The 12951-nt window shown below is 33.5% G+C and overlaps 1 protein-coding gene across 1 annotated transcript in view; it reads left to right on the top strand.

Annotated features, from left to right (window-relative positions):
* The window catches only part of LOC106076755 (cell growth-regulating nucleolar protein-like), a 36982-nt gene that overhangs the window by 21748 nt on the left and 2283 nt on the right, over nt 1–12951 (top strand). Inside the window, exons 4-7 of the mRNA XM_056038729.1 lie at nt 4928–5035; nt 6038–6133; nt 6893–7199; nt 7969–8117. Coding sequence (XP_055894704.1) covers nt 4928–5035; nt 6038–6133; nt 6893–7199; nt 7969–8117 — 660 coding nt within the window. The remainder of the gene's footprint in view (nt 1–4927; nt 5036–6037; nt 6134–6892; nt 7200–7968; nt 8118–12951) is intronic.

Here is a 12951-nt window from a genome sequence, read left to right as displayed (position 1 = left end):
AAGCCATAGTAATGAACAACCCAGCTGAAGAACTAATTATAGGAAACATAGAGAATATAAGTGGCAGAATTTAAGTCATTGGTTAATATGAATGACTAAATGCATGACGCGTAGGACGTAATCATCTTCTTTTTTGAAGTAACGTCTGTATTATATAAGATAAGATAAGATAAGTGAACTGTCAGAAGAAGCGTTAGTAAAATGGGCTAATAGTGTAAATCAAGAAAATATAGAAGTAGCTGCAGTAACAACAAGAGCTCAAGCTAAATTAGATAAGGAAAGCAGAAACATAGACACAAGTGAAGTGACCAGTGAAAGAAATAAAGGCAAACAGTATATTTCAAACAAAGATACTGTACATATAGAGTGTCAAACGGAGAACACATCAAAAATAAAAAATGACAAGAAAGACAAATCTTTTATGGCCATAATTCCAAACATGAATGTCAACAAAGATGAATTAATTGAGATGCAGCAAAATGATCCAACAATTTCGAACATATGCAAGAATTTATGCAACAGAACTGAAGGACCATACAGCAAAATAAATGGAGTAGCTATAAAGCATAAGAAAATAAGAAATGGAAATGAAGTGCTACAAATAGTAATACCTCAGCAATTGAGAAAAAGCATCATTGAAACATGTCATGACAGTCCCTTGGCTGGACATATGGCTTACACAAGAACACTAGAAAAAATAAGACACAATTGTTTCTGGCCAAAGATGGAGCAAGAAGTGAAGGCATATACTAAGAGTTGTGTACAGTGCATAAGAAGAAATCCAATCACAGGGAAACACAAAGCACCTCTACAAGAAACAGATACAGTAGAGACACCATTCGAAAAACTAGCTATGGACATAGCTGAACTTCCAACAGTAACAGCTAAAGGAAATAGATACATATTATCATTCATGGATTTTGCCACACGCTGGCCTGAAGCTTTCCCATTAAAACACATTGATGCAAGTACGATATGTCAGACGTTATTGCTATTATTTACCATGATAGGCTTTCCTAGAACCATTGTCAGTGATAACGGAACTCAGTTTAAAGCGGCCCTAACAGCCGCATTCGCAAAGTTAACAGAAGTCAATCAAGTCTTTAGTACAGTTTACCATGCACAAGCGAACAGTATTGTAGAACGTTGGAATAAATCTATGAAGATTATGTTGGACAAAGTATGTATGGAAAACCCAAACAACTGGGATGAGATGCTACCATATATATTGTTTGCGTACCGTGAAGCCAAGAACGAATCAACAGGTTTCTCTCCATATGAATTAGTGCATAACAGAAAAATGAGAGGACCATTACATTTATGGAAACAAAACATGCTTGAGATTAAAGAAGAAGATTTCCCACTTATAGTGAAGAACAAAAATCAGTTAACATATGCGGTCAAAACGGCACAAGAGAATATTAAAAGAAGCACAAAGAAACACAGAGACATTAAAAACAAAAATAGAGTGTTAAGAGAATTTGAAGAAGGAGATGCAGTTTACGTAAAAATGCGAGATGAGGAAGAATTTTATGACGGTCCATATACTATTGAAAAGAAAGTAGGAAACGTAACATATGAAGTTGAGATGAATGGAATAGTGAGGAAATTACATGTCAACAAACTGAAAGGTAGCCCCAGAAGAGAACATGCTATGGTAGTACAAGGCAATGATGCAGAAGAATGTGAGATATTTGAAGATGAGACAGATAGCGAACTTAATTTTTTTCTTCATGCCTGTGCTGTATCCCAACATATTGAAACACCAGCAGCAAATGAAGAGCAAGTAGAAAATGTATTGAGAGAGTACAAGGATGTGATTACAAATCAACTAGGGAGGACAAGCATAATTCAGCATAAAATCAGATTGAAAGACTATTCTGCAATAAAGGAGATTACATATACCCAGTAAAGATAAAGTATTTGAATTATACACAGACGCATCTGACACTGCCATAGGAGCATGTCTTATGCAGAGAGATGATAAGAATAATCTGGTCCCCATAGAATATCTTAGTAGAAGATTATCCAGGGCAGAAACAAGATACAGCACCATAGAAAAAGAATGTTTAGCCATAGTGTGGTGTACACTGCGACTAAAAAGACATCTGTTAGGCAGATTTTTCCTAATATTTACAGATCATAAACCATTAACCACTCTAAATGTTAAAGCAAATACTAATAGTAGAATTACAAGATGGACCATGATCCTAGCTGATTTCCATTTTGAAATAAAACAAATAAAAGGGAAAGATAATGTTATTGCTGATTTTATGTCCAGATATATTCAAGATAATCAGAATGACTTAGATAATGATCTATGTCATGTTAGTCAAAACTTGTATTGCTAAATGTCAAAGATTTAAGATTCACACCTTAAAGTAAACACAATTATTTTTACAACCAACTATGATGTCATGTTGTGAACATTGAGCATTATTTTGTAAACAATGAGTACTATTTGTAAACATTGAACTAGAACTAAGACTTCATTTTTTTAAACTCTATTTGTAAACAAACTTTGGAATTTGATTACTACATTGTAACCAACATTTTTTCACATTCTTTTGTCAACAAGAATAACATTTTTGTACTCAACAATGTAAACAAACATTGAATTTTTTTCCCAACTTATTCAGTACCTAGCTTAATTTTTTTCCATGCAATGTAAACATTATTTTTTCTCATTGTATTGAGAACAACTTTGACAAATTTTTTTTCTACAGCTATTGTAAACAAGATTGGAATTTTTTTACTATGTCATTTATCACAATTATATAACTTAGTCACATTTTTCAATACTATTGAAAAGGAGATTGATTCATAATGTAACTTATTTATTTAATGTCAATTAGTGTAATCAAATATTGACATACACTTGTATTTTTTTGAAAACATTTTTGTCAAACTATTCTTATGGACTATATTTTTTTGTATTGATGTAAACAAGAAGATTGTTGTACAAACTTTTTGATATTTCAAGTACTGAAAGAGACACTTGATATTATTCTTTTAAATTGGACTTACACATTTTTTCACAACAGATTAAAATGAATACAACTAAACTAGTAGGATGTTATGCTTGTATATATATGCTTGAACAAATTAATGTAAACACAAAGATTGTATCACAACTGACACATTTTCTCAGTTGAATCTTTTTTGACAAAAGAGTTTTTTGAACTTTGTACACAATAATTATTTGATAAACAATGTAACAGTAAACTTTTGCCATTACTAGCTACAAATTATTTGAACTGTCATATGGAGAAATACTTAATTGAAACATAAGGTGCATGTAACAAGCACTATGAGGGATACTTATTACTTTGATTTCATGTTGATACTTTTGATCCAATATTTTGATACTTGAATTATACATATTTACTTGTGTAATATTAATGCACAACAATTTTTTATGGAGATGTCAAACCTCATATTGAAGTAAACAGGTACATTGAATTTGCAACAATGATCATTAATCAATTTGATCTTGAATTTTGACACATATTTTGAATTTTTCTATACTTATCACTTACATATTGAGACTTACTTGTAACATTTTCTACATGATTTGTACATATTGTATTATTGGTGTTAAAAAACCAGACTTCTAACATTTCTATAGTGTCAAAGATTTTTTTATAAATAGATATTGTGAATAAAAACTTGTATTAATTTTTCACATTGTGACATAGGAGATTGTCATTGAAATTTTCGTCACACTTTGCACATATTACTATGAAAAAGACTTGTAAATATTGAACACTTTGAACATTGATGTATATATTAGAACTACATGTAAAGAATTATTTGAGATGTAAAGTATTTGACTCAGAGAATTATTTGAATTGCCTTACAAGAATATGATGGATTAGAGAATTTTGCCCTTATTGAATTTTTTTGGTACAAATATTTTGTGTAACACTGTCATATTATATATTTTATTTCAAGTTTGTAGTTCTATTTGAACTCTGCAATTGTACATTTCATAGACCCCAAGAATTTCAATTGATCCTACTTATGATAATTATGTCGTCAAGCTGAAAAAAATTTCTTCAAAATTTTTTTCAAAAGGGGGGTGATAGGTAATGTCACCACCTCAAAGTTGGTGCCATAGAGCAGAAACCCTAAATCTGTATTGTGTATGTTAATTCCATATTGTGAATCTTATTCACAACCCATGTTGCACTAAGGTGAACACTTTTGACCTTAGGTGAACCAGGGAGTTAAAGGTAGTCAGTCCACATAGAGATCTTGTAGCAAGCACTTGATAGAGTCACTTAATATATAAGCAGTAGAGTTAGATGTTTAAAGTAGTTGGTTATAGAATAAGTACTAAGTTGTGATATTCGTATATTACTGTTGGATTAATACTGACCATTCCTGGGTCGAATTGTATGGTGTATTCACTATGTGGTGTTATATTAAACTTATTGTGTCTGTTACATTCAGCGTCATTTCATTATTCTGTGATTTGTAACAAGAACCCAATGTCACCACCACGCCTACATTGATAACCACAGCCACATTCATAACATATAAAATAACGCGGTGACAGAAACTAATCCTTCAGTATTCACATATATGACTAAATATGTTGGGTTAATTCCATTCTAATAATTATTAATATTATTTCTCCCATATGCATTCTCCGATCAAATTGAAACTTGAAAACATTATTTATTGTATCTAACAAAATAAACAAAAAATTCTCAAGAAGTCAATTAATTATTAATAATTAATTATTTTGTTTGATATTGAATAAGGGAAATAACCTGTACATTATTGGTAGATATACTTCATTCCCTATATATAGTTTGTTTGTTTAAAAAAAAAAAGAATTTTTTATATTTTGCTTGTTTGTATATGTAATTTTCATTAGGTTCTTTGGATTGTAATGATTCTTGTGTATTTTTTTTTATAGAAAGTACAAAAAGCTATAGAAGTTTCAGCTTCAAATACTAAATTGAAAGATATCTTAGAGAAACTGAAGGAATATCCTAACATTCCACGCAAGAAGCAGAAATTTGAAGTAGGTGGATTTTTAAAAATAAAAATTAACATAACCTACACACACTAACTTCATAAAATAGCTCGCACGCATAATCCATGAAAAAAAAAGCCCTAACCCACACTTCATGACATAGCCAACAAACATGCACTCTCCGTAACACAGTTTTGTTCATTTTATAAAGCCTTCTAGCACTTTTAGTTATTATTTAATAAATAAAAAATTTGTAATTGTGTGTGTTGGCAAGAAAAAATAGATGATCTCTAAAGGGAAGGTAGTTTCTAATCATTGTTATAATCATTGAGATCCCACTGCTATTGTTATTCGACTAAGTTCCATGACTTTCACTCAGCCATTTAGAATTAGTGACTAGTGAGTTAATGGGAATAGTGGATTTAATTTTAAATGAGTGTTTATAGAAGAATTTGTTCATATGTTTATATATAGTTCGTCCATTGTGGTTCGATGATAACCACTTTCGTCATCCTGCCATTTTGTGCCTCCTCATGTGGCTGGTGAGACTTATGTCAGCCCGGAATATTTGGCAGCACACTGGGCAGCTTATTCCAGCTGGAGCTTGTGTCAGTTGCCTTTTCTTTTTTGGCTCTTCTTCTTTTAAGGCTGTTTACTTGTCCTCTGCAATTTTCGGGCCAATTTTCACAACCTAGCACCAGGATGCTTTTGTCTTCCAGATATACATGACAGTAGTACCCAACATCCAATCATCATTATTGACTTTTTCAAAACAATTTTGGGATTCAGTTTCTAAAAATGTCATCCATATAACTACAATTACAAAAGTCGGAGCTGTAACTTCAAAAAAGCAAATTTAACTTGGCAATGAGAAGTTACCACTAGATCAATGTTAGTTGCATCTCCTGGTGTGAACCCGTGAAATGTATCTATAAAATAAACTGTTTCTGATCAGGAGGATATTTGATTATTTAAACTTATTCATTTATTAGCTTTTAAAAAAAAATATTTTTGATATATTTTTTAAGTTTCATTTTCTTTAAAACCCAGAATTTTCTCAAAAACAGTTTAAGATTTCATAACCAGGCATTAATCAATCAATTATGGGACGTGTTGATGTCTGCTGCTGTGGCCAACACTGTAAAGGTAAGAGTTGCATCTTTACAAGTCAGAATAGACTCAAGTCATTTTGGGTTATCCAGAGTAAGTAGCATTGGATGAACTATTTGTACTTCTAAAAAGTCATAACTTTGCCCTTGGTCAAGTCTTTTCAGATTTAGTTGCAATCAGATTTAGTTAAAATAAATGTCTAATTTTCATAGGTTGAAAGAAAATCAAAGCTCAATGTTGTTTTAGTTCATCTAGAGACAGGCTTAGTTTAACACTGTCACAGATCTCTCCTTATCCATTACATCTAGAGACAGGCTTAGTTTAACACTGTCACAGATCTCTCCTTATCCATTACATCTAGAGATAGGCTTAGTTTAACACTGTCACAGATCTTTCCTTATTCAATACATATAGAGACAGGCTTAGTTTAACACTGTCACAGATCTCTCCTTATTCATTACATCTAGAGACAGGCTTAGTTTAACACTGTCACAGATCTCTCCTTATTCATTAAATCTTGCTATAAATTCTTCTTTCTGTGGGACCTGTGTGCTTCATAGAAACTATTTTATCTACTTTTATGGGAACATTTTCACCAAAGATGTCAGTGCTTCATAATGGGCATCCAGTGCCTTTGACAGGAACATTTTCTTTGGGAGGCTTCTTCCAATAGAATTTTAGTATTATTACTTTCTAGCTATTAAATAACTTTATCCTGGATCTTATTTATTGCCTAATTGAAATTCACATTTAAATGATTTGCAACTATAAAATATTTTTTTTTCTCCCCTTAAGAATGGTAAAAACACAACATGTGAGACAAAGACTGAAATCTCCCAAAATACAGAAACACTGAATCCTCCATCACATACAGAGGCTCCACCAGAAAATGATAAATCTAAACTGAGCAAACGAGAGAAAAAAGAAGAAAGGAGGAAACTAGCCAACAAAAAGGAAAAGAAAGACAAAGCTAAGAATGAAGAGGTAGACCAACAGGAGAAGAAAACTAAAAAAAGGAAACACTCAGAGGAAGAAGATGAAGTCATTGCAGAGAAAAAGTCAAAAAAGAAGAAAGTAGAATCAAAGGAAGTTCAACCTGAAGGTAAATGTTTCTTTGGTTTGGGTATTGCTTCATTAGGTTTGTCTAGTTTCTTTAATAGTCAAAGGACTGATAGGATCTGGAGATTTGTCAGCTGAAGAAATATTTTTTTCAAGCTTAATAGTGGCTTAAGTAATTGAGATTAGGGATAACACAACTTGAATGGGTCCATAGTGCAAGTGACACCTACACAAACAACCTTTGTAGCACCTGCTTTTAAAATATGTGATCTTTACTTGCTTACAGACACTTACATTTCAAAGGACACCCTCAAAACTAAAAATTTGCTTCTTGGAGAATGACATTGTTTTATCTCTATATACTCACCTGTGTATGGAATGTGTCACCTGTGTATTAAGTGTGTGTCTGATGCAAGTTTTAGTAGGATTCATGTCAATGAGTGGATGAGGAAAGGAGATAAAAATTAAAAACTAAGTGTGTTTATTTTATGGTGAATGTAGCATATTTTTTTAGTGTTGAGAAATATTTTCAAAATCATCTAACATCTTGTAATTTAATTTGTGATTTTATATACTTCTTCACTGGGATTGAGAACTGTTCATTTACAAGTCATTGTTGTTGGCAGCTTTTTTTTATTTGTAAAAGAAATTTTCAATCTTATTTAAAGATTTGTGTACAAGTATTGGACTGGAGGTCTGAGGCTACAACCCAACACAACCTCCATCAACAAATTGCTTATAGATACCTAAGTTTTTAAGACACGCTTAATTAAAATAACAATAATTCATTAAGTTTTTGGTTAACTCCATAGAGAATGGTGAAAATGGTGAAGTAGAATCTGAACAAGAAACAACTCAAGTGGAGACCAAGAGAAAGAAGAAAAGATTTGACTGGGAAGCTGTCATTGTTCAAGTGTTGGAGTCAAAAGGAGAAATATCCTTGAAGAAATTGAGAAAAAAGGTTGGCTTTTAAAAAACATAAAATGATAAAAAACAATTTTATTTTATCAGACGTAAAGATATCATTCTTTAAAAAAATACAGTAAAGGTCTTGCCTTTGCTAAAAAAATTTTAATGAATGTGATTGTTATGAAAATAATATTCTCTTATCTTTATGTTCATAACAGGGATATTGACTCAAAAATAGCTTGTTATCCCCATGATGTATAGAACCTTTTTTTTTTTTTTGCTTTGAAACATTCATTATGACTAATTGTTGCAGTTAGTGAAAAGTTATGTAATGCTCAATACAGCCAGCTGTTAAAGCTAGTAAAATATTGCAACTATTTTTACTATTGGTTTTTTGTTCATTAAAAGTGAAGTCAAGTCTGTTAATTATGATCTAGGTTCACAGTCAGCAATAAACAAACAACAACCATTAGTGTCATGGCGGAGAATGATACTTTATTATATTGAACGCGTGCACCTTTGCGCACCATATCAACATCCCCTTTTCTTTAAAAAAAAATTTAAAAAAATAAAACATTTCTGGGAGTATCATATAAAAAAAATAAAACAAAACCACAACATAAACAACAAAACATAACATACATATATACGCTTCAATGAATATGAAACATATCACATTTAAAAATCAACATTCAATAGTTCATTAAGACACATAGTCATTAAATCTTGTGGGTTTCTTCAACTGATCCCTTGGTCGCAGGGAATGATGAGTTGATGAGTGGCGAATGTGTTGATCATGAGTTCTATTGTCCTGTATATTGTCATTAGTATCGGGGAATATATCTTCTTCTGTTTCTCTGTTCGGGTTAATATGCACTCTGTTTCTTTGGTACACTGCACCACTGTCACCTCGAATAATGTAAGCTCTCTGATTGACTCGAGACTGGATTCTTCCACGTCTCCATGTAGGGTCATTAGGAGATTGGAAATAGTCATCTGTCAAGTTCTCAGCTGACTTAAATTTCTTGACCTCTTATCATAAGATGTTTTTACACTCATCTGATGTTTTTCTTTCCTTCTCATAATGTTCTCTTGACATGTAGAAATCTTAATGTTACTCCTTTTGTTTGGTATCAGTGTTCGAGTCATCCGACCAAAAAACATCTGAACTGGGCTTAGATTTGTGTCTTGCCTTGGAGTATTTCTAAATTCCAGAAGAGCTTCATAAGCATCTGACTTTGATTCTCTAGATTTCTTCATTATGTTCTTCAAAATTTTAACTGCTGACTCAGCCTTTCCATTGGATTGATGGTGTCCTGGAGAGGATTTCAAATGAGTCACTCCCCATTCCATCATAAATTTGGAAAAATATTCCGATGTGAACTGAGGTCCGCTATCAGATATACAAACTTTGGGCATCCCATATCTTGCAAAAAAAACTTTCAGTTTCTTTATAATTGCGTGTGTTGTTGTCAACTGCATGTTTTCTACCTCTATGAAATTTGAATAATAGTCCACTATAGCTAGATATTGTTGGTCACACATTTGGAATACATCAATTCCAATCTTGTCCCACAGATTAGAACCTATTTCGTGTTGTATTAATTCTTCTCTTTGATTTGCTGGTTTGTTTTTCTGACAAATGTAACATGAGTTGGCTATTTCCTTTATTCGAGCTGATAATCCAGGCCAGAAAACTGTTTCTTTTGCTCTTCTTTTCATTGAGTCTACTCCCAGATGTGCTGCATGGAGTTTTTCTTCTATTTCCTTGCGAAGTGATATCAGTATGATTATTTGTTCTCCTTTCAACAAGAGTCCGTCTTCGTATGTTAATGTCTCTTAGTGAAAAATATTGTTTGAGCTCAGGTAGACTATTATGTTTGTCTGGCCATCCATTTAGGATATACTGAATAAGTGTTTTGCATTGTTCTATCTTTCTCTGTCTTGATTCTGACTTTCTCCAGCACTGCATCTGGTATTGCCAGTCCGACTGTATTGACACAAACATCAGGGATATCACTCTTTTCCTCTGATGTGTCTCTACTCAAAGTATCAGCTATGAACAAATTTTCGCCTTTGACATATTGAAACTGGATATCGTAACGATAAAGACGCATCATTAGACTTTGTAGCCTTCTCGGAGCAGAACTGAGTGGTTTTTGAAGGATGTTTTCCAGTGGTTTATGGTCATTCTGAACTATAACTGTCCTGCCATATGTATACTGGTCAAAACGTTCCAAACCAACAACCACTGCCAACAATTCTTTTTCAATCTGTGCCCATCTTTTCTGAGTATCAGTTAATGATCTAGAAGCATATGCTATTGGACTGCCATCTTGTAATAACGCTGCTCCCAACCCATTTTGGGTACTATCTGCTTGTAATGTCAGCTCTTTGTTAGGGTCAAAATATATCAGTGTGTCATGAGTCGATATTTTCTGTTTTATCTTGATGAAAGCTCGTGTGCATTGATCAGACCAAACAAATGGTGTGTTCTTTTTGATCAACTCTGTTATGGGCTGTAAATCTGTCGACAAGTCTGAAACAAATCTTGCAAGATATTGAACCATGCCACAGAATCTTCGGACTGATGAAATATCTTTTGGAGCATTCAAACTCAAAATCGCAGATACTTTGTTCGGGTCTGGTTTTATTCCTGCTTCTGTAATAATATGACCCAAAAAATTTATCTCAGCTGTTCTAAAAACAGACTTTTCGTGGTTCAGTTTAATCTTCTTTTCTTGACATCTCTTCATCAGCTCTCTTAGGTTAATATCCTACCACTATAATATCATCAACATAATTGAAACAGCCTTTCAGTCCTTCTAGTGCTATATTTAATCTTTTCTGAAAAATTTCTGAACTCACTTTCAGACCAAATGGTAATCGTTTCCATTTGTATCTACCAAAAGGGGTTATCATTACTGTCAAATTAGATGACGCCGTGTCTAGTCTGACATGCCAGAAAGCTTCTTGCACATCCAATTTGCTGAATATTTTGGCATCGTTCAAATCTGCCAATATGTCATCTAAAGTAGCAAGATTATAGAATTCCCTTAGTAAAACTTTATTCAGGGCTTGTGGATCTATGCAGATCCTAATTTTTCCATTAGCTTTTTCCACAATTGCCATCTGACTCACCCACTCTGTAGACTCTATCACTGGTTCTATAATTCCTCTCTGCACTAGGGTCTTTAACTCCTCCTTAACTCTTTCTTGTAAAGCAATAGGGATCTTTCTACACGGCAGAACCTTGGGCTTAATGCTGCTATCAATCTTTAAAGACACTTCTCCTAAGTCACCCAAATCACCAGTAAACTTTGGACTATAGTCTTCTTCTTGGTTATTCACTACTGATGCTATGAACCTATCTTTATTGACTTTGATTAACTTCATTCTTATTAAAGTTTCATGACCTAGAAGGCATGCTAGATTATTTGGTACAACTATATATTCCACCTCAAATGTTTCGTTAGTTTTCTCATTTCTTGTCGTTAGAGTGGCTTTCCCCATGGGGCTCATTTCAGTCTTATTCCACATTAGTAATCTTTGCATTGCCTTTTCTATCTGATTCTTATTTACATATTTTTCCTGGATGGTATTTACATCAGCTCCACTATCCATTCGAAACCTTACACGGTGACCATTTGCTGTCATAACTGCTGTCATCCTTTTCGTTTTGTGGTTCTCCAAAGACATCACCCATTCATTTTTTACCATCATGACATCATCTCTTGTGTCTGACTGCAGCTGTCTTTCATCGTTAGACATATCATCTGACACCTGCTGAATTTTCTTTTTGCACATCACAGCAAAATGATGTCTCCCCTTGCACGCTAGGCACATTTTACCCCATGCAGGGCACTTTTCCTTAATGTATTCGTGAATCCTTCCACAATACCTGCATTTACCTTTCTGAATGCTTGTTCTTGAGGGTGTTGATACTTTCTCAATGATTGGAGGGTCGGCTTGTATTTGTCTCAACTGTTTGTTGGCGGTCTTGTATGCTCTGCAAATATCTCTGCACTTTTCCAATGTGAGACTACTATCTTGTAACAATTTCATTTTGAGGCATTCATGTCTAACACCAAGAACTACTCTGTCTCTAATCAAGCTATCTTCCAGGCATTCAAAACTACACGTTTTTGCTAGTCTTCTCAGATTTGTTATGTACTTTTCAATGTCCTCGCCTTCTTGCTGTTCACGAGTATTGAAAACATAGCGCTCATAAGTTTTATTCGTTTTTCCAATGCAAAAACTTTCAAATTTGTTCACTATTTCTTCCATCTTTCTTTCTTTTCCCTTCTCAATTTCAAGACCTTCATATATGTCCATCGCTTTTGTTCTTATAATTGTTAGAAAGGTGGCCACTCTGACCTCCTCTGATTCTTCCGACAATTTAGTGGCTAACTCATAGTTTCGCCAGCTCCGGTGAAACTTTTGCCAATTAGCGGCCATGTTTCCTTCTACCTCAAGCGGCTCGGGTACAGGAAGGAAATTTCTAGCCTTGAATTGTTGCTTATTTATTATTGCAAACAATAAACCTTTATATACTGATTAATGATTACCTTTGATCATTAATACACCGCTGCCACCATGCTAATTAAGATCTAGGTTCACAGTCAGCAATAAACAAACAACAACCATTAGTGTCATGGCGGAGAATGATACTTTATTATATTGATCGTGTGCACCTTTGCGCACCATATCAACAAAGTCCATTTGCCTGTGGTATAGTACTTCATTAGGAACCTTTACTTCCAGCAACATATCATGCCAATCCTTAATACACATCCGTGGTCACAGGTTAGACATTTGTAATCAAGTGGCTTCAGCCTTTTTTCCCTACTTTTACATTCTAAGCATCCCCCCACCCCCCTTTATGC

This window comes from Biomphalaria glabrata, chromosome 1, assembly GCF_947242115.1.
Source record: "Biomphalaria glabrata chromosome 1, xgBioGlab47.1, whole genome shotgun sequence".
Lineage (NCBI taxonomy): Eukaryota > Metazoa > Mollusca > Gastropoda > Planorbidae > Biomphalaria > Biomphalaria glabrata.
This window is presented reverse-complemented; position numbering and strand designations above follow the sequence as displayed.